Source organism: Zingiber officinale, chromosome 7A, assembly GCF_018446385.1.
Source record: "Zingiber officinale cultivar Zhangliang chromosome 7A, Zo_v1.1, whole genome shotgun sequence".
Taxonomy (NCBI): domain Eukaryota; kingdom Viridiplantae; phylum Streptophyta; class Magnoliopsida; order Zingiberales; family Zingiberaceae; genus Zingiber; species Zingiber officinale.
Genome location: NC_055998.1, coordinates 133,531,778 through 133,554,424, shown reverse-complemented (window position 1 = coordinate 133,554,424; position 22,647 = coordinate 133,531,778). Strand labels below are relative to the sequence as shown.

General features: G+C 33.2%; 3 protein-coding genes across 3 annotated transcripts in view; 2 read left to right on the top strand and 1 right to left on the bottom strand.

Annotated features, from left to right (window-relative positions):
* The window catches only part of LOC122002673 (probable helicase MAGATAMA 3), a 45,217-nt gene extending 37,512 nt beyond the window's left edge, over window positions 1-7,705 (top strand). Inside the window, exons 15-21 of the mRNA XM_042557941.1 lie at window positions 448-501; window positions 6,149-6,207; window positions 6,308-6,392; window positions 6,456-6,815; window positions 6,893-7,015; window positions 7,102-7,188; window positions 7,273-7,705. Coding sequence (XP_042413875.1) covers window positions 448-501; window positions 6,149-6,207; window positions 6,308-6,392; window positions 6,456-6,815; window positions 6,893-7,015; window positions 7,102-7,188; window positions 7,273-7,500 — 996 coding nt within the window. The 3' untranslated portion in view covers window positions 7,501-7,705. The remainder of the gene's footprint in view (window positions 1-447; window positions 502-6,148; window positions 6,208-6,307; window positions 6,393-6,455; window positions 6,816-6,892; window positions 7,016-7,101; window positions 7,189-7,272) is intronic.
* Window positions 7,706-9,019: 1,314 nt separating this feature from the next.
* On the top strand, window positions 9,020-11,394 carry LOC122002672 (thioredoxin Y, chloroplastic-like). Its single transcript, XM_042557940.1, has 5 exons — window positions 9,020-9,259; window positions 10,027-10,115; window positions 10,675-10,852; window positions 10,941-11,014; window positions 11,120-11,394. The coding sequence occupies exons 1-4, from the start codon at window positions 9,080-9,082 to the stop codon at window positions 11,004-11,006; spliced, it is 513 nt and encodes a 170-aa protein (XP_042413874.1). The 5' UTR covers window positions 9,020-9,079; the 3' UTR covers window positions 11,007-11,014; window positions 11,120-11,394.
* An 8,842-nt stretch (window positions 11,395-20,236) lies between these two features.
* Window positions 20,237-22,068, bottom strand: LOC121999735 (ethylene-responsive transcription factor ERF110-like). The gene is made up of 2 exons (XM_042554376.1): window positions 21,726-22,068; window positions 20,237-20,708 (listed from the first exon to the last, which is right to left on the bottom strand). The coding sequence occupies exons 1-2, from the start codon at window positions 22,066-22,068 to the stop codon at window positions 20,347-20,349; spliced, it is 705 nt and encodes a 234-aa protein (XP_042410310.1). The 3' UTR covers window positions 20,237-20,346.
* Window positions 22,069-22,647: the final 579 nt, after the last annotated feature.

The following is a 22,647-nucleotide window of genomic DNA, read 5'->3' as shown; positions in this document are numbered from 1 at the left end:
ACGGCGGAGTTGGTTAGGAATAGGCAACATTGACGAAAATTCTATTTCATGCTATCTCAAGCACGTGGGTTCTATGCAGTATATGCAGTATATTCTCTTTAGAGTGAATTATATGAACAACCCTTACGTTGGAGTTTTCCTTGCACACTCCATTTAAAAAAACAAACTTCCATTTTAGAAAAATTATATGTAACCTTCTGAAAAATGGTAGCCCATCATATTTGTACCTTTGGTGTTTGATTGTTCTCTCGGATCATCTAAGAATAGTTATGATTATTTATAGATTTTTTCTATGCCTTTTTCCTGATTTGCTTCACTCTAACTTTGCCTTATGGAATAATTACAAATTATTTTTCTTTGTTTGCTTTTGCAGTATGCAAAAATTTATAAAATAGTAAATTCTATTAGCCCTGCTAAAATTATGCTTTCCTGATTTATTTTTTTCAGGTTGAACCAGCAACTCTTGTTCCATTGGCGCACGGATGCAGACAAGTTTATCTGGTATGTTACTTTGATAGTTTTAACACTCGCCTCTACTCTTAACTATTCAAATTCAGTCTTTTACATACTGATTCAATTCTTCTTTTCAGTAATATAACCTGCATAAACATATGCATTTTAATACATGATTCCAAGGGCCTAGTAATTGTTTCATTGAGGTCCTTTTCTATGATGACTTTTTGTTTATCTTGCTTTATCTACTGAGGTTGGTATAAATTTCAATGAATATTGTCCCAAGATCGATCTATTGTCTGCAAGGATTAAAATATCATGTTGAACGGTCGAAACAGGCGAAACATCTTGTTTTGTCCATTGATCGACACCGGCATGACCCCAACACCAGGTCTCGTGGCCGCCGCGGAGGGGTCGCGTGACCCCGCATTTGCTACGGAAGGGTTGCGCAACCCCCGCGGTTGTGCCGAAGTCGCACGAACTTGCGACAGTGCTGCAGTCGTGTGACTTTTTTCACGTCGAGTGAGCCGGGTGTTTTTAAAATTAAAACTGAAGTTTATTACTTTAATCAACTCCTAGTTATGATAGGGATAATATAAAGAAACTTTATTAATCCTAATAAAATCATCTAATTAATTATATATTTTATTTATTTAAGTTTCAAAAAAAATATAAATAAAATTTTTATTTATTTATCTATATTCATATTTATTTCCTTTTTTAAAAGATTATTTTTATATTTTAAATATTTATGTTAAATATTTTATTTTTTAATTAATATATTATATATTTAAAAAATACTAAAATTATATTAGCACGGTACGATACCGAAACCGTATCATTCTGATCCATAATCGAAACTCAGCACGGGTCTAGATTTTAAACCTTGATTGCCTGCGATATTTTGTTACTAATCCACAACATTTAAGCCGACCTATCTCCTTTTCGAACTACAAAATTCATTGCTTTATGCTTTATAGTTAAAGTTTCCTCTAGATATACATATGCACCATTCTTATCCAAAGGAAGTTGTAACTATAATCATCCTGGCTGATAATTTGGAATTTCTACTCAAACTTTATGATGAGAGGATGTCTACTGGACTCCTATTTTTAGGATCTGTGTAACTAGCAGAGAAGTGATTTCTGATTATTAATATGGTGAAAAAAAAGATCTGTTAAATGTATATTTTTATTTTCTTTAATTAATTGGATTAGAGTTGGTCATTATGTGAAGGGTTCCCATGATCCTTGCTAATATTAGGGTAAAGTTTGGAGAATCATAGCAATCTTGCAACTTTCATTTGTCTACTTTCCTTCATTTCTACATCCTCTATTTTCTTCTCTTCTCATCTTCTCATCTTCTCTTCATTCTCTCATATTTTCATTTTCGCCACATAAAAGTATTGTTATATGTTATTCCTTGAATAGTGGTTGATCTTCTATCATCAGATCAAATGATCTGGTATTTTAGTGCTTATAGTCAGGATAATTTTACATTAAGCAATCTAATTGCAATTTGTTTTTGGAATATTATTAGCTAACTTTACACCATGCATAATTGTATGACAAATATACAATGGTGTATCTGGTAGTGAACTACAATGAAGCACAAACCTATTTAGAAAGAACGTTGTTCTCCTAACGCCACCAAAACAATAGGCTACTGGACAAATTGTTGAAATAGATTTTCAGGTTTCTTAGCACGAAGGGATAATCTATTAAGAGAATATACAGGACCAATGTCATTTTAATCTAGAGTACAATTGTTCCTCAGACTCGGCTAATACCCTTTTTGTACCTGTGTCACCATGATGCGAGATGGGTATGGATATGGAAAACTTTGTCCAAGTAGCTGGAGAACAAGAGGAAGAAAAGAGATGGAGGAAGCTTTAGCTACTTCCTGCTGGGCTTTGTAGGTGGCATGTGTCATGCGGATTTTGCTGGTGTATTAATGTGACTGAGAGGGTGAAGGCAGGGGCTCGTCTAGTGCCGGAGAAAAGGAGTAGCCTAGTGACAAATTAGGGATATAATAATTAATACTATAAACTGTTATCTTATACTATCAAATTATGTAACTTATACTATATGTTACATTATAGCTTATTTCATAAGCTATGACATATTAGTCAAAGTAACATAGGACAACTATTCTTTAATATGACCTACAAACAGTGGTCTGATGGTGATATGTAGAATTGGTGGCTTGTCTTTTGCATACTCAACAAATTAGAAATTTCATGTAGTGCTGCTCTACACTGTCAAATTGTGATGTTCTGACCGATTATAATGAATGGGATTCAACTTAAATCATCCAATACATGCTGCCTATCAGTTTTAGCTAATGAATTATAATCCAAAAGTATGCTGAGAATTCACATTGGACCCAGAGAGTGGAGGTGGTGCTATAGAGAGATCAATCTAAATCAAACACAAGGGAGGGTAGGTATAGGGCTTATTTGTGCGTAACACAATTTGTCACACGAGTGCTAAAATGCATGGGTTAGGGAAGAAGATGAGTGGGTACAAAGATTGAGGAAGATGAGCGAATAGAGTTAATTAGTACAAGATTGTGAGGATTAATTAATACAAATTGGTCTTCTGTTGGGATTATTAATATAAATTACAAAAGTTGGGGGAGATTGGTACTATAAGGCATAATTTAAAATTAACTTATCAATCATTCTTAAAGCTTAGATTTTGACTCTATCATATAGGTAGTAGGATTGAAAGGATCAAAATCAATAAGAAAAAAAATAAAAAATGTGAAAAATAATATTTTACTTTGTTAATTTACTTATTTATTTTGTGACTAAACACTAGAATACCTTTTTTGCTATAATTCATCGGGAGTGGAATAACAATGTAGACAGTTGCCATATGGCGCGATACTTATTTCTTCAATGTTAAAAGAGAAGTAAAATTAAAGTCAGCCATGTTTCATCGGTTAGAATTTTGCAGTTAAAGGATTGTTTAGAAGATCAATATAGTAATAGTATTTTATCTAACCGAAATTTTATTATTAAAGCCACCATTTTGTAAAATTTTAAGTCTTAGAGCTACTCACAAAGAACACCTGACGCTCTTCCATTTCAACCATCCTACTTATATTTTATATAAGACATCATTTTCAATCCCTCCATCCCTTTGCAAAAATGATTCTAAATATTTAAAACTCTTAGTTACAATAACTCATCGTCTCATGTTTTAACAATTGTCTCATTACGTCTAATATTATTAAACTTAAATTTCATATATTGTCTTTACTTTTTTAAGTCTAAAACCTTTCACTTCTAGCGTTTCTTGCCTAGATTCGAGTTTAACATTTACTCATTCATGTATCTCATGTACTAAGACAATATCATCTGGAAACAACATGTATCGCGATATTGTATCTTGGATGTGCCTAGCATGTGAGTTGGATTGACTCAACTCTGCGTGCATGTGTTGAACAGACAAGATAATGTATATTAGATATATTTGATAGATTAGATAAACTATCGGTCATATTCATCAAAACAATTAGATGAACCAAACGGGTCAAATTTACAATGAGTCATTCAACTAGATATAGCATCATTCCATTATTACAATCAACAAATTAAGGGAATGGATCATATTCCCTTTTTCATTTCGTTCCACTGAATACTTTTTCACTCTGATTCCATTCTCTTGTATTCTACTGTTCCAATGAACATGGTAGAATCGTGGAGACTTTCTTTATACGTAGTATGTCCCTTCTAATTTTGGACTTCAGAGACATGTTCAATTGTTCATATTCCCCTCACTTTTGTTTTTGTTTAAATTTTGTGTTATAACAAGGCTTTCAACCATATATATGCTGGCTGCATGCAGTCAAATTGTTAAATCACTGCATTACATATATGTAGAAGCATTATTTTTCAGAAATTATTTAAAATTGAGATTTCTCTTGTCTATGATGTGCTAAGTTGTTGAAGTCGTGGAAATGGCATTGCTACATATTACATATATGTAGAAATACGTGGAGTGCTGCATGCAGCCCTGACCTGATTGTTACTAATACATTATTCAACATGGATTTTGTGTCTATTAATGTTATTTCTGTGAATATTGACTAATAAAAGTTTACCCTACGATCCAGGCTTTTTTTTAATATTATATGTTTATCTGAACAATATAATCAAAGTTTTTAAAATACAAAATGCTACAGAATATGTGATACAGAATTGGTAATCTTTTTTAGAATTGATTAGAACCGAATTCCTCGTCATCCTTTTAGTCTAAACCAGGATCAATTTGTTAGTTTTCATTATCAAGTATGTGACTTGAGATGATTTTATTGCTCTCATAGTTTTTGACTTTTTGTAAATAAATCTCCCGTCAAGTGCCATCAAGTACGACTTATTTTAATTCAAATCTACAAATAACATTCATTCAACTTGTATCGCATTTAGGGGTGGAGAAAATATAAAAAATTCAGGTATATTGCATATACCATACCGATATTTACCGTTTATATTGAAAATTTTGATATCGGTATAAGATTTATGATTTTTCCATATATACTGAAACACCCAATATATTATTTTATTAAATTTAAAAGTTGTATTGGGATTTGGCCATTTAGGTGGGACGTACACCAAGGTGGTACTGGATTTTACAAACTAGCATCAAAACCAGCTTAGTGCTGGATTTTTAAAAACCAGCTCCACAAGGTTGGTGCTGGTTTGTACAAACCACCATCGTGAGTGCTGATTTTTAAAATTAGCACTAAGCCACCGAGGTGGTGGTTTTTAAAAATCAGCACCACCTTGGTGCTGAAATTGTTGACTCTAAAGTTCTCATCGATGGATATCTTAAAATTATTAATAGTCCATTATCCTCATCCTGCATCTTCAGATGTTCCCATTTGTTTAGAAAGTGATTTGATTTGACCTAATGCAAATTACAAAGTATTTCCTTTTATTTTATTTTTGTATAAGAAATTTTGTTGAATATGAAAAAATACTTCCTTTTGTAATCAGTACATTAATTGTCGTTCATAAACTTTATTTTGTAATCAATGCTTTAGTAAAGGCTGTTAATGATTGGTTATGCTTTTTAAAATCTTATTGTTGTCTATTTGTTAATGCTTTGTTATTATGAACAAGCGTATTGTGTGACTTCTGAATTGGTTATGTTTATTAGTGTTATAGTGATTTTGGTATACCGAAATTTTCGGTATGATCGGTGTGCAATTTATACTATACGAAACTTCGATATACTAAAATTTTGGTATACTGAATTTTCAATACAGTATACGGTCTCGTATGGAAAATTCAGTATACCATACCGAACCAACCCTAATCACATTTATCCACACTTCTTTTTTTAACCTTTTTAATAATTCATTTGTTTTGCTTTAAATAGGCTTCCTACAATTCTACCCATCATTGATCATTCTATATAGCTCTTGTTGAAATAAAAACTTAACACAAACTACATCAGTTGTCTATTTCAGTTCATGTCGTGTTGATTTCAGAGATTGCCAGTTTAAATAAATAAACTATTTTTGTTTAGGTCAATCAATTCAAGATTAAACTAATACATGACAATATATGCGGGTGCATATGCAATAAAGCCATATAGAGTGCCTTTTGGTTCATTGGTTACAATTTATGTTTAGCTAGTGCATTGTTTGAATGCCATTTTCATTATGGTGCTTTACTTTTTAGGTTGGTGATCCAGTTCAACTTCCAGCTACCGTAATCTCTACCACTGCTGAGCGCTTTGGGTAAATAATTTATTTATTTTAAATTAGTCCCTTGTGTTTTTTTAATTCCTGAAACACTGATATGGATCCTTTATTTTGGCATATCGTTTAATTCTATCAGGTATGGCACAAGTTTGTTTAAGAGATTTCAGGAAGCTGGATTTCCTGTACAGATGCTAAAAATTCAGTACCGCATGCATCCAGAGGTTAGTTTTTTCTTTCTTTGCTGAAAAAAAGCTAGACATCCTAAATATGCCCCTTGGTAACAGATCAGTATCTTTCCCTCAAAAGAATTTTATGGCGGCTCGTTGGAAGATGGTGAGATGGTCAAAAAAGTGCGTCCTTGGTATGCACATCGTTGCTTTGGGCCATTTCACTTCTTCGATATAGATGGAACTGAGACCCAGCCATTAGGAAGTGGCTCTTGGGTAAATGAAGACGAGATTGAATTTATAGTACTATTGTATCATAAGCTAGCAAACAATCATCCAGAGCTGAGAGCTAGTCCACAAGTGGCTGTCATAACTCCATATAGCTATCAAGTCAAATTTTTGCGTCGACAATTTCGTGCTACATTTGGAGAGCAATCCGATAAAGTGGTCGACATAAACACTGTAGATGGGTTTCAGGTGATGCAATTAAATCACTGGTCTTGCTTAGATTTGATTTTTTTTTTCCATGTAAATTGAAACTGTTTTGCCATCAGGGCCGTGAAAAAGATATTGCTATATTTTCATGTGTTCGAGCAAATACTAGTAAAGGAATCGGGTTTGTGGCTGATTTCCGGAGAATGAATGTTGGCATAACAAGGGCAAAATCCTCTGTTTTAGTAAGCACTATTTTCACTACCATTCTAGCTTCCATTAAGTTTGCATATAATTTTTTTTAGATGTATAATCCACCTTTATATATCAGGTGGTAGGATCTGCTTCAGCACTGAGCCAAGATAAGCACTGGGGTAATCTAGTGAACAGTGCAAAAGAGAGAAATTGCTACTCTAAGGTTACTTTTCTTGGTTCTTACTCGACAAATTCACTGAAACATTTTGTTTGTAGCATTTCATCAACAGTTGTGTTGTTCTGACAGGTTACGAAGCCATATGCTTCATTCTTTAGTGATGAGAATTTGAAGAAAATGGAAGTAGATCTCATCCAGCAGAAGAGGGACCTGAAGAAGGCCCAGGCAATACATGCTGTTCATGATGAAATGGCTAAAATTGAAAACATCGTTGCCGATAATGATAATGCCGAAGAAAATGCAGAAGATGCACAGGATTGTGGCATGGATGATGGAGGTGGTTTTGGTGAAGATTAATTTCAAGATATATTACAATTTCTAGTAGTCCAAATGTCTTAATTTAAACTACGCAATTATGTATGTAATATGAAAGCATTTCCATTCGTGGCTCAATTCCAAAATTATAATTATTTTAAAGCTCAAATACTGGTGTGGACATACGTCACATTGCAGATGTGTTTACAAATCATCACATTTTGGCTATTCCTAAGCCATTCAAGTCACATTGCTGATGAGAGTTTCAAACATGAGTATGAGCAGTGATGCATATATACCTCAATCAGCTGTTAGTTGTCATCAACTTTATTCCGATGCTCACTACGTTCAGACGTTATTTATAGTCAGTTTTTATAGATTACGTGAATAAAGATAAATTATAAAATTAATTTATAATCGATTATGAATCTCTTGGGAATTCATCTCTATTTTATTATAATAAATCTATCATTTTCTATGTAACTAGGTATCCTCGTGGGGACATCAAGAGGATCATGAAGGGTATGGAAAATAAAGGATCACCTTAATGAAATATTATTTAGGGATGGAATTTCTAGGGTAGGGGATCTTAGGTTCAGGAGAGCCTTGTGTTTTTAAATGTTTAATCTAAAATGACTTATTAAGCATAAAAATGAAAAAAAGAGATTGTTATTGTAATAATTCTCCCAAGTGATCAAATTTTTAATAGGTTGCTTTAATAACTTGACACAATTATGGTTCATAGTAATGAGGAGATTTTTTAGCAAATGAATCGTACATGTTCCATGTAAAGGATTATTATGATAGGATAAAATATTTTTAGTAATTTATTTATCTATCGATGATATTAAATTGTTTTTTACTCCAAATGTAATGAGGGGATTTGTTACTATGATACCATAGAAAATATGAAAAAAAAGGAAAGAAATTTGTATTATAAAATATGATACATAGTTCAATAAAAAATAGTTGGCGAAGGCTTGGATGTTAATTAAAAAAAAAATTAGAAGGATTGGTTGCTCTCATGCCATATAATAAAATAAAGAATAAAAGAAAATATGAAAAAAAATATGAGTAATTTTATATTATAAGATATGATACCTAGTGAACACGTATCATTGGGTTATAAAATATTATATCTACATAAAACCTAATTTACTATACAACTTACTGTCTAATATAATTAATAAAAATCACTCAATTCCTTCCTTATTTGAATGATTTTCAATTCTTTTCAATCCTTATTAGCGGTTTGAATGTTTAAATATTCTATCACGTCTCTTGGAGTACAAATTAAAGATTTATATTTTAAGTTAAATTTTTATAAATTGATTTAATGGAAGTAATTGAATGTTTATTATTTCATATCATATTTTGATTAATCCAAGTTAAACTTGGAACCATTTAATATAAAACTAGATTAAATTTTAAATTAAATTAAAATTTTAATATGTTTAATTTCAATGGACAAACGGGTCGGGCTCAAATCCCCGTTAATTGGGTAGTTTCCCCTACCCGAATCCGACGTCGTTAAACCCAACGTCGTGAAACCCAACGTTCTCAGACTAAGTTTTGGGGCGGACCCCGAACCTTACCCTACGACCAAAAGCAGAGAGGAGAAATGGCGGTCTCCTCCGCCGCTGCCGCAGCGCTGCCCACCGCCTGCATCCGCCGGTGTCCCGCCTCCCCTCGCCTCTCCGAGCTTCCCTCCTTCCAGTCCCTGCACGTCACATCGCATATTCTTCCCGCAGCGGGTAGCGGGCGACTCGCTGCATTCCCGCGACGCCGCCTCCTTCCAAGGGTCATGCGCATATCCCCTTATCAACCCTTTTCTTTCATCTGATTTGGTTGGAGGTTGATGCTCTCCTTTTCGTTTGCTCAAAGAACTAATCTTGGAGAACTTGATGCCTCTCGCTATTTTGCACGGTTTGATGTATCTTGAATTGCCGGGTCGCGGATAAGCATATCTTGTATCTTCTTTACCTAGACATAAGCTTGATGGGAATATATGGCTAAAAACACATAACAATGCTAATTTCATGCCTACTACTTTGATGTTGGAATCACTTCTGTAAGTTTAGATGAATTGTTGTTTGACTACATAATTACGTGTTTGGAAGTTTTCAGGAAGCTAAGTATCTGTATGGTGAAAAACCTGATAGAAATGGTTCACTGTTGTCTGTTGTCGTGTTATTATCAAGGCTCACTCATTCAGATAATTGAATAGGAAGAACGTCTAGAACTTATTATTCCCTTTTGCGAGCGGCGTGCCAATGATTTTTTTTTTTTAATGATCTTGACATATATGATATTTTCCTTATAATGCATATGTTGAACACTTGAGTTCCAATCACTTCTTTCTATGCGCTACGATCTTGTTTCATGTCTTGGATTGCTCGAGAAGTAACATTATGTTTATTTTTGTTGAAATCGGCACACATACTATTTTAGTTACTTGGATTTTGTCTTTCTTATTCTGGAATGCATGTATCTTGTTTTCTCTATATCTAATTGCAGTTAGCAAACAAAATCATTGCAATTGACAACATATATTTCCTCTGGTTACAGATAGGAGCAAAAAAGCAATCTTTCTCTTCCTTTGATGAATTACTGGAGAAATCTGATAAACCTGTCTTGGTTGACTTTTATGCAACATGGTAATACCTTTCTATGGTTTGTAGAACTTATCTTCTTTCTCATTGATGCAATTGTTTTGCAACATGGGGACAAAATCATTTTGCAGAAAGCATCTTCTTTTGCTCACCCAATAGTCCTGAGCTTATGTTTAGTTAATATATTTACCAAGTCTGAGAATATCTCTCTTATATTTGATGGTCCTAGGATGCTAGATTTACGTATTGTGCAACCAAAGGTTATCTTTGTTCTATATAAAAGGACAGTCTAGTGTACGAAGCTCTTGTTATTATGGCGTTGTGAGGTCCTAGGGAAGGGTGTATTGTACGTAGCGTTACCCTGCATTATAAGAGGCTTTTTCCATGACTCAAACCTGTGACTACTAGGTCACGCCGCAACAACTTTACTGTTGTGCTAAGGCTTTCTTTTATCTTTGTTATATATAATGGGTAAAACATGAGAACAATTATGCATCATTTGTATAATTATAGTGATAAAAAAATGGTCTTGAAATGAAGTAGCTTTTGCTGAGGGTCTCCAATTTGTATGAAGATGCTTTGTTTCTTCTGATGGACTTTATAGGTGCGGTCCTTGCCAATTAATGGGTCCTATTCTTGAACAAGTGGGTGAAAAGATGAAAGATAAAATTCAAGTGATCAAGATCAATACAGAAAAATACACTAGCATTGCCAGCCACTACCAAATTGAGGCATTGCCAACATTCATTATTTTCAAGGATGGGAATCCACTTGACCGCTTTGTAAGATATACATACTATCGCTTGCCTTTTATATTTCACTGTTTCTGCCCATGCTGTTAGACTAAGGTGCATCTTTTTCAATACCCAGGAAGGAGCTCTGCCTGCTAATCAGCTTATCCAACGCATTGAAGCTGCACTGAAAGTGAATCAGTAGCTTTTCAAGTAAGGTTCTAAGACCAACTTGATCTCCTTGTTTAATGGTGAAACTGTTTGCCTTTCCTTATAAGTTACTGGATTGTTGATTGTTTTTTCTCCATTATCAAACAGCTCTAAAATTGGTGGTATTTGATAAGTTCTGATTCAGGAGGTTGATAGAGTCACTGCAGCAGTGTAGTTTCAATGCAACAAGATATGAGCTCATGTTGTAGATCCAACAATCCAGTTCATTTAGTAATACTGTGCATTGTTGCATTGGAATTCTCAAGATTTTGAATTTCTTAAAATGAACTGATCTTGGATTTCTTCTGATTCATGAAATTATCACCAACAATCTTGTTATAAGCATTGATGTTATAAAAATAATATTTTGTCTTAATTTTTAATTTATTTGTTTAACAAAAAGATCTTTATTATCATATGAGATTTCATTGTTTGACTTCTTCAAATTATGGGAGTTACCAAAGGGGTTACAAAAAATTATGATGGAATCTTTTAAACCAAGATACTGTAATTAAATATGAAGAATGTTTAATTACATGTCTCTTTGAGTAGATACTCTGTTTGATTAAATGCTAATTAAAGTTTGGTTCAAACCTTTGCTTACCAAATTATAGAGGGATTAATTTAATTGGTCTTGGCCCCATAAGGTAATAAATCAGTAATATTAGTGGCTTTACTTGCTCGCGCTAACGTATATTTGTGAACTTAGAATGCATTTACTATCTCCTCCCTATTCCAAAAGCTATAGTTAGAATCAAAGTATCAGATGATGAATAAGAATGTCTCCAATAGTTAGGATGTCATCTTTAATTTATGAGAGAAAGAAATAAAAAAAGTGAAAAAAAAATATTTTGGTTAAAACATCACTATTTTGGTATCGATTTCGTCGAAACATCATTACCTTGGCATTGATTCCATCAAAATATCACCACCTTGCACTCCATGTTATGCAAGGTCAAAATTTTTTTTTTGTATATCTCTCTCTTTTATTTTAATATTACATCGATAGTTCTCTTGTACTCTCCTAATCTTGTCTGTTCGAAAGTTCTAAAATTACAAGAGCATTTATGTTATTAATAAATTTTGATCAAAATTCATTAATGAACTTAAATAAGTAAGTTTTAGTCAAATTATATAATAAGTTTCTTTCACTTCCTTGAGTGTCATTATATTCAAAAACTCTTGATTTATTATAGCAAAAGGTGAAATCTACCATCCAGCGGTCCCATACGATCAATCCCATAACCATTTGTGAGAATGTAAATAAAAAAATTAGAGTTGAACATTGCGGGGCAAGATTGTTCGTTCGGAAAAATAAAGTTTTCTTTATTTTTAACATAGTATTATATTTGGATCTAAACATCTCTAATTTACGATAGGACAATACTAATAACTTTCCTACTTCTGGAATCCTAACATTTTAGTTCACGGAAGATATTGATATCGTCGAAGAGTAAATGAAAAGTTTATAAGACCAAATATGACATTGTGCCAAAGTAAAAAAAAATAAAAAAAATAAAATTTTAAAACAATTATTCTAAATTGATAGAGTCATAAGGATAAAGAGAGTGAAAGAATTTATTAGGTAAAGTTTGGTCTCAAATTGAGTTATCTAGGTCTCAAAATTTATTGATGGCTTAGATGTTTCTAAAATTTTAAAACTTTAACATGGATAAGAGTGGGACAGGACAAGAAAATTATTGGTGTTATTCTAAGTATATCAGAGATGTCTAGGTAACACTATACTAAAAGTAAAGAATGTTAAATTTTTTAAATAATTTTTCTAAACTAACAGATATCATATATCAAGGGTTTTTAAGCATGGTAGATAAACTTTGAACATGTTTAGCTCCAGATATCATACTATGTCAAAAGTAAAGAAAATTAATTTTTTTTAACAAATTCTCTAAACTGATATGGGCCATGAATCAATAGTTTTTTTTTCATATAGTAAGAATCAAGGAGTGAAAGGAACCTATCAAATAAAAAAGTTTAACTTGAAACTAATTAATTTAGGTCAGTTTTGATCAAAACACTTAACTTACATGCTTTTAAAATTTTAAAACTTTAGTACAGAAGATCAAGAGAATACAAGAATCATATCAAATAAAGTTTGATTTGAAATTAATCATCATTGACACTATCTTAAAGTCAAGAAGACTGGAATTTTTAAACAATTTTTCTAAACTTACAGGGTTCATGAATGAAGAGTGTTTTTAGTGTTTTTTTTTTTTGCGTGATGAGATATAAAAGAGTGAAAAAATTTTATTGGACTAAATCTTTTGAGTTAGCCTTATTGAATATTTGTAGGGCAACTGATTTGGTCCTACGAAAATTTTCTATCGGTCATCAAGTTAAGGTAAATCGAGAAGCGCATATGACGGACAACCCAAAAGTCCAACATCCTTTGATTACGATCTTCATTTGGAGAAAAAATTACTATAAATACACCATAGCTGGGGATCGAATTGTAGGTGCCTGAGTAATAACCTGAATGTTCTACCGTGGTATCATAGTCGTAGGGATGATATTCCATCTTTGAAGCATCAAGATGATGATGGTTTAATGAAATTAATATCAAAATAATGATGCTTTGACGAAATCAACAATGGTGATTCTTTAACAAAAGTAGCACAAAGGTGATGATGCTCCTTAACTAAAGTAGAACCAAAGTAGTTTTTTAATTTTTAATTTTTCCTTTTTAATTTTGTTTCACTTTCTTTTATTCTCTTGTAATTAACTATAGAAATTTTTTGTTTTTTGCTTTATTAACTTTCTTTTAATTTTTTTTATTAAGGTTTCAAAATTAAAAAAATGGATAAATTTAGAGAACAATGAATATAACGATATAAATTTAAAATAAAAGTGTGCTGTTTAGAGCCATCAATATTTTTTATCGAAAATTTATTGATGTACTTAAAATCTTAATGTTTTTAATAAACTATATAAATAAATTAAAGTGATTCAGAGTGAATAATATTAACTTGACATAGAGTTTAGATTTTTATAATTGTCAATGATTTTTATATTAGAGCGTTTGATAAAATAACTAAGTGTTTTTGTTTTGTTTATTTTTATTATTTATTATTTTTTCTTATTTTCTTGTAATTAGATATTAAATAGCAAAAAAATTTTTAAAAAAAGTACTTTAAATTTTTTTTATTAATCTTCTTTTGTATTTTTAAGATTTTTAATTAAAGTTTTAAAATAAAAAAATTTGAATAGATTTAGGAAATCGAACATCATAAATTTAATGAGTAATTTTTTAAAAAAATTGAGTTTTTTAGTATGCTTTTGTATGAAACTCAATAATTATTTTTTTTTAATTCCGTTCGATTCGTTTGATACTGTTTAAATAATAATAATTTTTTACCTTAATTTAAAGCCTAAAATAGATAGGAAATATTTTAGTAAAAACCAAAAGTACGATGCAACTTTGAGAAATTCAAACCATTCATACAAGCTAAATCTTCTAAATAGGTAAGTGGGAGGCTAAAGAAACAACTTATATTTTTATATTTGAATCTATATTAGGATTAAGACTTTGTCTTCATTCAGAAATTATGTGGAGTTTTGTATATTATTTTCATTCTAAAATATTTGATTTCTATTCACAACATCCTAATTAGGAGATTTAAAATAAATTAGAATTCTCAGCTCTCTATGACGTCTACGGTATAGAATATTTTTAAGATCAAGGAGATCATAATAATCTGGATTCCCATTCACAAGCATATTTCCGTGTTGTTAATTTAATTGGTCTTGCTCCATAAGTTAACAAATCAGTAATATTAGTGATTGACTTGACTTGCTCGTGTCAACTACTTAAATTTGTGAACTTTGAATAGATTGTACTTAGTATCTTCTCCCTATTTCAAAAGTTAGTTAGATTTGTTATAATAAAAAAAATCATATATTTTTATAATAATATAATATTATCCATTTGGATCTAAATCCTTATGACTTTTTTTTAGCTCTATTCAAAATGTCTCATGTCAATGGAGATATCTTATATCATTTTAAATCCATGATCTTTTTCATATATTTCCAATGTAGGACTTTAATTATATACTTAATAATTTTCTCTTCAAATGAAGGATCACCATTACTCTTATGGTTGGGGTCTCTCAGTTATTGTGCCTAAATGATATACACATATTTCCACAATAACATGATATTATCTACTTTGGACCTAAAAACTCTCATGACTTTATTTTTAGCCTCTATTTACAAGATCTCATGCCAAGATATCTTACATTCTTCTAAACCCATAATCTTTTCTATATCTTTTTAATATGAGACTTTGATTATATTCCCAACAATCCTCCCCTCAAATGAAGGACTGTTATTACTCTCATGGTATGTGTCTCTCTGCAATCCGGTCACTCTTGATCTATTTCAGGTCTCCCCATAAGTATTTGGTCACTCTTGACCTGCTCTGGACCTCTCCGCGAGCACCTGGTCACCCTAACCTACTCCGGACCTTCCCCGAGAGCATCCGGTCATTCTTGACCTACTTCAAACCTCCCTGAGAGTATCCGGTTATCCTGACCTGTTCCGAGTCTCCACTCAAGCATCCGGTCACCCTGATTTACTCAGGGCCTCCCCACGAGTATCCGATTACTCTTAATCAGTTCTAAGTCTCTTCACGAGCATCCGGTCACTCTTGACCTATTTCGGATCTCTCCGTGAGCATCTAGTTTTTAAGGAACTATAGCGCTAAACACGTCGAAAAGCGCAGTGGAAAAATAAGTTCCTTTTCTGAAGATCCATGCGAATTAAACCATATACTAAGTTTTGTTAAAAGGGAGTTATCTTTGTTGCGTAACACACGAACTCCTGGTCGCTAGGATCTCAACACGATTAAATGTTCGAGCCTCTTTCGGTATCCACACGAACAAATCTTCCTCGTCCGTCTCATGAACTCAAGAAGTGTAGAAAAGAAACAACCAAAGGTTGTGCTAGCAACCCTTTGGAGGTTTCGGCCAAGTGAAGAGAGGAGGAGGAAGAAGAGCAAGAACACATCCACTTTTATGAAAATGGATAAAAAAACCCTTTTGTACTCATTCATAAAAAATAGCCTTAATGCCAATTGCCTTAATGCATCCAATACATGATCAATTCCAAATTGATCACTCTTCATTCAATGCATGATCAATTCCAAATTGATCACTCCTCTTCCTTCATGAATACAAATTCATTAATTCACTCAATGAATCTAACTCATTGATCATCAATCTAAATTGACTCAATGAGTCTAATTTGAATTGGACTCAATCTAATAGTCAGATCCAATTGAGTCTAATTCAATGAGTCCAATTTGAATTAGACTTAATCCAATGATCCATCATATGAATCCGTCTCCATTGACTTGTTCTTTGTGTATGACCCAATAGGTTCTTGTAACGTTAGCAATGTCTCTAAAACTATTTTAGATATATAAACAATGAGTGACATCTAACAAGGCATCATTGTTATCCAAGTCGCGAGAATATTGAGACCGACTTAACATTTCCGTATCTATTATGTTGTATGACTTAATCCTTCAATCCTTGATATCTAAATTGATCAATGAGGCATAGACCGTGTCATCCTCTTATCAATCTTTGTGTTTCTTGATTTCTAAGAAGACACACTCAATCAAGTAAGTTCAATATCGCATATTGACTCATTTAAGCATGACCATGCATTCTGATATCCTACTAATCAAGGGGCCCACAAATATCACTTTCGTCATATGAAAGGGATAGATCCTATCTACATCACTCACATCCATTCGCATAATTTATTGTATACCAGTGATTGACTTTATCGTCCACCCTATTACAGGTGACGTTTATCGATACCAAAGTATACAACTCCTTATGTAGGGAACCGTAATGACTTTAGGTCTAAGGACTATTTATATTAATAGTCACATGAGAATGTTTATGACACTCATATAATGATCTATGAAATATTCTCATGGCATGTCATTTAGTACACATTCTCTAATATATATTCTTGTGTCAACCTGATATCTCATATCCATAACTTATAAGATTAAGGCATCCGTTGACCTATATACTAGTCTCAACGCATTAATATTATCCTTGTATATTAATGCTTGATTAGGAATAGTTAAAAGTAGTGTTCTATATATCCACAACATCCCACTATCAATTCAACCAATTGATATGATGTACACTAGAACCTACTACCCTAGGATATTATTATATTTATTCATTCGGCACTGAACTGAAATAAATATAATAACCAGCTTTGTCTTTTATTAATAAGTGAAATATGATACAAAAAGTGCTCTTTTCAATCATCTCATAATTTGTACTAGGGCTAATACTAACATAGTCACCCTAACCTGTTCAGAGCCTCCCCACAACTTCGTTCAAGGCCACCTCACATGACACTGGTCTGAACCATGACTCTGATACCATTTGTTGGGATCAAAAGGAATTCACATATCTCTACAATAGTATGATATTTTCTACTTTGGGCTCAAACCCTCATAATTTTACTTTTAGGCTCTTTACTCAAAAGATTTCATGCCAATAGAGATATCTTACATCTTTTTAAACCCATGATCTTTTTCATATCTTTCTAATATGGGACTTTAATTGTATCCCTAACACCCGCGAGCATCTGGTCATTCTTGACCTGTTTCGGGCCTCTCCGCGAGTATCCGATCACTCTTGACCTGCTCCGAGCCTCCCCACGAGCATCTAGTCACCGCTGACCTGTTTCAGGCCTCATGCAACTTCGTTCAAGGCCGCTCCACATGGTATCTGGTCTAGATCATAGTTCTGATACTATTTTTTTTTTGTCCCCAGGGCGTAGCACAGATGGGGAGTGCATGGTTCTGTGACTGAAAGGTCCAGGGGTCGATCCCTGGGGTGTCACTGCCTGGGGTTAACGTCTCCGCTATGCACTTTCCACCTGTGTACCTGCATTTACCTCCCTCCATATCCGTGGGACCGGATCTAGGGAGGCCGCTGATGTGGCGGTTCCACATTTTTTTTTTCTTATGACTTTATTTTTGGATTCTATCCAAAAAAAAGTCTCATGTCAATGGAGTATCTTGTATCCTTTTAAATCTATGATTTTTTTTATATCTTTTCAATATAAGACTTTAATTATATTCCAACCATAATTAAATTATCAGGTAATGAATAAGAACTATTAGCCTATGTCCATTTGGACGATGAATTTGGATATAGTAGATCAAGACGAATTGGTAGTTTAGATAAACACATACTTTGGAATTAGTGAGCTTGAATTCTTATTCGAGAATTGTAGAATGATTGGCTTTCATTAAGTAGTCAAACCTATTTAATCACTCATTTCGTCAATGTCATTGAGTTAGGTGTAATTATAGTGTTCCACTAATTTACAATGTGCATAGAGCAATTGATTAGATTGACATGATCTTATTAGACCATATGATTGTTTAATACCAAGTGGACTACTTGTAAGGTTCTTTGTAAGAAAAATATAATTGGTTTAATCTAATTAGCTAATTCAATTTTTTAATTAGATGATCTAAATATTCTAGATTTGTGGGAATAAAAGAAACTTAAGTAAGCTATGAATTTGTATCCATAGGATGTCACCATTAGAAACTAATTAATTACCTTCTGTGTGATTTTCCTTGTACCTTGACCTTGATATATCATCTTGATGATGAAATATTAAGAGTATATATAATGCAAAACCTAATGATATAGCCTTTACCCATGATCTTTAATTAAATCCATGATCGATGATAATATTTCTGAATTATTTATAGCTTATGACTCATGGTTATAAACTCAAGATAATTTAGTGTACATCAAAATGAAACTTGATATTATGTTTAAACTTGTATCACCTTTATTTGAATTGATAATTCTATAATTACTTATACGATTGATCAATTTTGTTTCTTCTTATTGCGACATGATATATTTTCTATATGAGTTGTGAAATGTGAGGATCACTAAATTCAGTGTGTGAACTCGTAGCACACTATGATAGGTGCTACGTGATTGATTTGAAATCATCTATGATATAAGGAAAGAAATTGATTTATTTTTAAAAAATATATTAAATATTTAAAATTATTGCATTTGTAATAAATAAAAATAAATTACAGATATTAAAGATTACTTTGTAACAAATTAAAGATTTAATTTTGTTATTTACTAATTATTTTTATTTTGATAGTAAATAGAAAATAATTGTAATAAGATTAGACTATTTTTTTTATTTAAAATATTTTCATATTTATTGTCATGTGAGTCAAATTTATAAAAGAAGTTCAGAGTCCTTTATAATATTTCAATTTTTCTTTTTTCATAGAGTTTTTTTTAATTAATTGAGGTTATTTTGTTTTTTTTTGTTTTTGCTCTATCAATTTCGTTTCATTGTTACTTGTCAATAATGTATGCTTATTGATGATCATAATATTCTCTGCATCTATTTTTTTCTGATATTTATCTAATTTTTGAAACAAATCTTAGACGTTTCCAAAACTCAAATATTATTATTTTAATCTTAAAGAGGTTGGATTAATTTTTTTTTTAATATTTAAAATATTGTCAAAGCACTTGACCAAGAAAAAAAAACATTATCAAAGCATCAAGCATGATTAAAAAACTTTGTATGAGCAACCAATAGGATTAGGTAGTTTCCTACAAATAACCATAATTTAACATTATAAATAAGAAAGCTTGTTGGCCTTGATAACGGTCAAAATATGATCATTATTATCTTCCTTTATTTTTTTTAAAAATTTTTTTAATTGGCACTAATTATTCAACTTATGTCAATTAACCTTAAAAAATTTTCAAAAGGACATTATTGGATTTTGCCATGCTCTTACGTATCAATTTATGTTATTTTTTTACTTATTGACCCAAATTAATGTTCTTAAAAATTTCAAAGAGGGGATTAATAACCACATATATTGTCGTATTGAGGAGTATATATAATAAAATAAATGCTCGATTTGATAATTACCAAACAATATTTAAAAGCAGTCTCTTCAGATTTTGGACTCGACCCATGACAAAGTCATTCTTCGTTTACCAGAGGAAGCCAATTTGGCATCGTCCCGCTGATGCAGAGAACCTGGCGTTTCCATCGACTGCCAACTTTCTCCACCCATCGGATCGGAGGAGTACAAATCAAACTCCAACACGAAATACTAAAATACATTTCATGCTTAAAAAAAAATCACTGTCAAATCGTACGTAGCTGCTACTGCCCATGCAGCGACGACGAGCTAGCCAGTCACAATTGTAGCAACAAACATGATGCGGACAAGTAGACGCGCGGCCACGACAATTTAAAAACAGAGGTCAAAGTTGCGAGGAGGAAGACGGTGACGGTGGTGGCGATGGCATCCTCCTGTGCGCAGGAGGTGCATCCGGAAGAGCAGAGCGCATCATCGGCGGCAGCCGAGGGAGGAGTCGCGCGTCCTCGGGGAAGTTGAGCTTGGCCTTGCTGCCCCTGAATCGGAGGGCAGCCGCGTCGTATGCTCGGGCCGCAGCCTCAGCCGTCTCGAAGGTGCCCAGCCACACGCGCGCCGCCTTCTGGGGGTCTCTTATTTCCGCCGCCCATTTACCCCACGGTCGCTGCCGCACTCCTCTGTACTTCCTTCGCTCTGCTATCTCCATCGTCGGAGATGGGATCATACTACTTCCTCTGCCAACTGGTGCTGCTGTAGTAATACAAATTTAAAATATCAACATCAGATACCCTATTCAAAAGTTTTACTTTAAAGTTTTGATAAGGTAACTAAAAAATCTTTACATCAACTACCCTATCCATTCTCTAAATTATATATTTATTAACCACAATTCTCTAAATTTAAGAAATAAAACTCATTCACTAAATTTTACAAGAAAGAAAGAAGAAATATAATATATCAAGACAAAAAGAAGAAATATAGAAACTGATATATTGTATATTGAAAACTGAATATCTAAATTTAATAAGTTATTTTTTTTTCTTAAATTATATATTTTGAATAGAAAATGCCCAAATTAAACCCCAAATGCTCCTTTAACCTCCCTTTACTTCCTAATCAAATACCAGTTCAGATCTTCTCTCCTCAAATTTCTCTGTCCCCGTGTCTCCTGTCGATCGGACGGACCAGATTACATCTCAAGGTATCATGACATCCTTAAGATGTGTGCAATAATCCTCATGATGTGCGAGGCATCCTTGAGATGTAATCTGATCCGTCCAATCGGTAAGAGGATACGGGGACAGAAAAATTTGAGGACAGATGATCCAACTCATCAAATACCCTATTCATTTTGCGTTTATTAACTATTTATTTCTTAAATTATACATTTATTAACTATCCATTTATTAAATTATACATTTATTAACCGTATTTCATTAAATTTAAGAAATGAAATCCCTAAATTTTATAAAGAAAGAAAGAAAAAAATATAAAAATTGATATGTGGTATATTGAAAACTGAATATCTAAATTTAATAGTAAAATTTTTACTCTAAATAATATATTTTGAATAGAAAATCCCCAAATTAAACCCCAAATGCCCACTTAACCCCCCTTTACTCCCTATTCAATTTCCCTATTCTTTTGCGCACTACGAGTTTTAACTTTTAAAAATTAATTTAGTTTAACTTGAAAAATATATATTGATTTATTTTTTTTTAAAAAAAAACGTTTCGAAGACATTCTGAAAATCATTCATTAAATTACCTCCTCCTGCTGGTGGCCAGCCGAGTTGATCGCCGACCGTTCGATGATATTTCGGAGTCGAGCCGCCCTCCGGCGCTGGCTCCCTTTTCCTTCCGGCGATACTCTCAGGCGGGAGCGCCGAACCGCTCGAGTACGCGACCTGCTGGTCTCCGGAAACGACATGACTCAACGCCGACACCATCGCCGACAGCTCGCGCTCGGTCCTGCTCCCTTCTGCGAACAGCTGGGCGGTCGCCGGCGGCAGAAGCGACGAAGAAGCGGCGGCGCTCGCCGGGATATTCTGGCCGAGTAGCCAATCGAGCTCGTCGACGTCTAGGTCATCCCGAAGAAGGCTGCTGTCCATGGTGCGGAGGAGGAGAGGATCGATTCAATTCAACAATTCATTAGATCAGAAGAAGAAATGGAGGATTATATAGCGGTGGAAGTCGTCGAATATACACAAATTAAAATAATAATTATAGATTTTCAAACTTGTACAAACGCCGCCGCTGGCTCCATCAAACAAACACACTCCAATTTATTTATTTAGTTTTTTAATAATTCAGATGCCGAGGTTTTACCGATTATTTAGACGGTCAAGACCTCCTGATTCGCCTAGCTAGCTAGCTAGCAAGCTACTTTCCGACATAATTTATTACTTGGATGGAATGAACAGTGCGAGCTTCTGCGTGCTAGATTTTGTGGATTCGGCAGATGTTTTTTGTGCCATCGTTAAATTGAAACGTTTTGCATTTAGAACACTGGCATGTTTGGTAGCTAGCCAAGAGGTGGTGGTACACGGACGTCAACAACGTTGGCACGCCGGCCGTTGAAGTTTATATAAAGCCAATTCAGTTGATGTCGGGTGCATGAAACAGGCGAAGCCACGTAGAGGGTTTATGCATGCACATCGGGAATTGTGTCTATTAGTCTGGGCGCCACG

Excerpts from the sequence above, each read along its gene's own strand:
- LOC122002672 (XM_042557940.1), top strand. The coding sequence starts at position 9,080 with ATGGCGGTCTCCTCCGCCGCTGCCGCAGCGCTGCCCACCGCCTGCATC. Across the intron at positions 10,116-10,674 it reads GTTGACTTTTATGCAACATG|GTGCGGTCCTTGCCAATTAA; the intron begins GTAATACCTTTC and ends TGGACTTTATAG. Across the intron at positions 10,853-10,940 it reads GGAATCCACTTGACCGCTTT|GAAGGAGCTCTGCCTGCTAA; the intron begins GTAAGATATACA and ends TTCAATACCCAG.
- LOC121999735 (XM_042554376.1), bottom strand. The coding sequence starts at position 22,068 with ATGGACAGCAGCCTTCTTCGGGATGACCTAGACGTCGACGAGCTCGAT. Across the intron at positions 20,709-21,725 it reads CTGGCCACCAGCAGGAGGAG|CAGCACCAGTTGGCAGAGGA; the intron begins GTAATTTAATGA and ends GTATTACTACAG.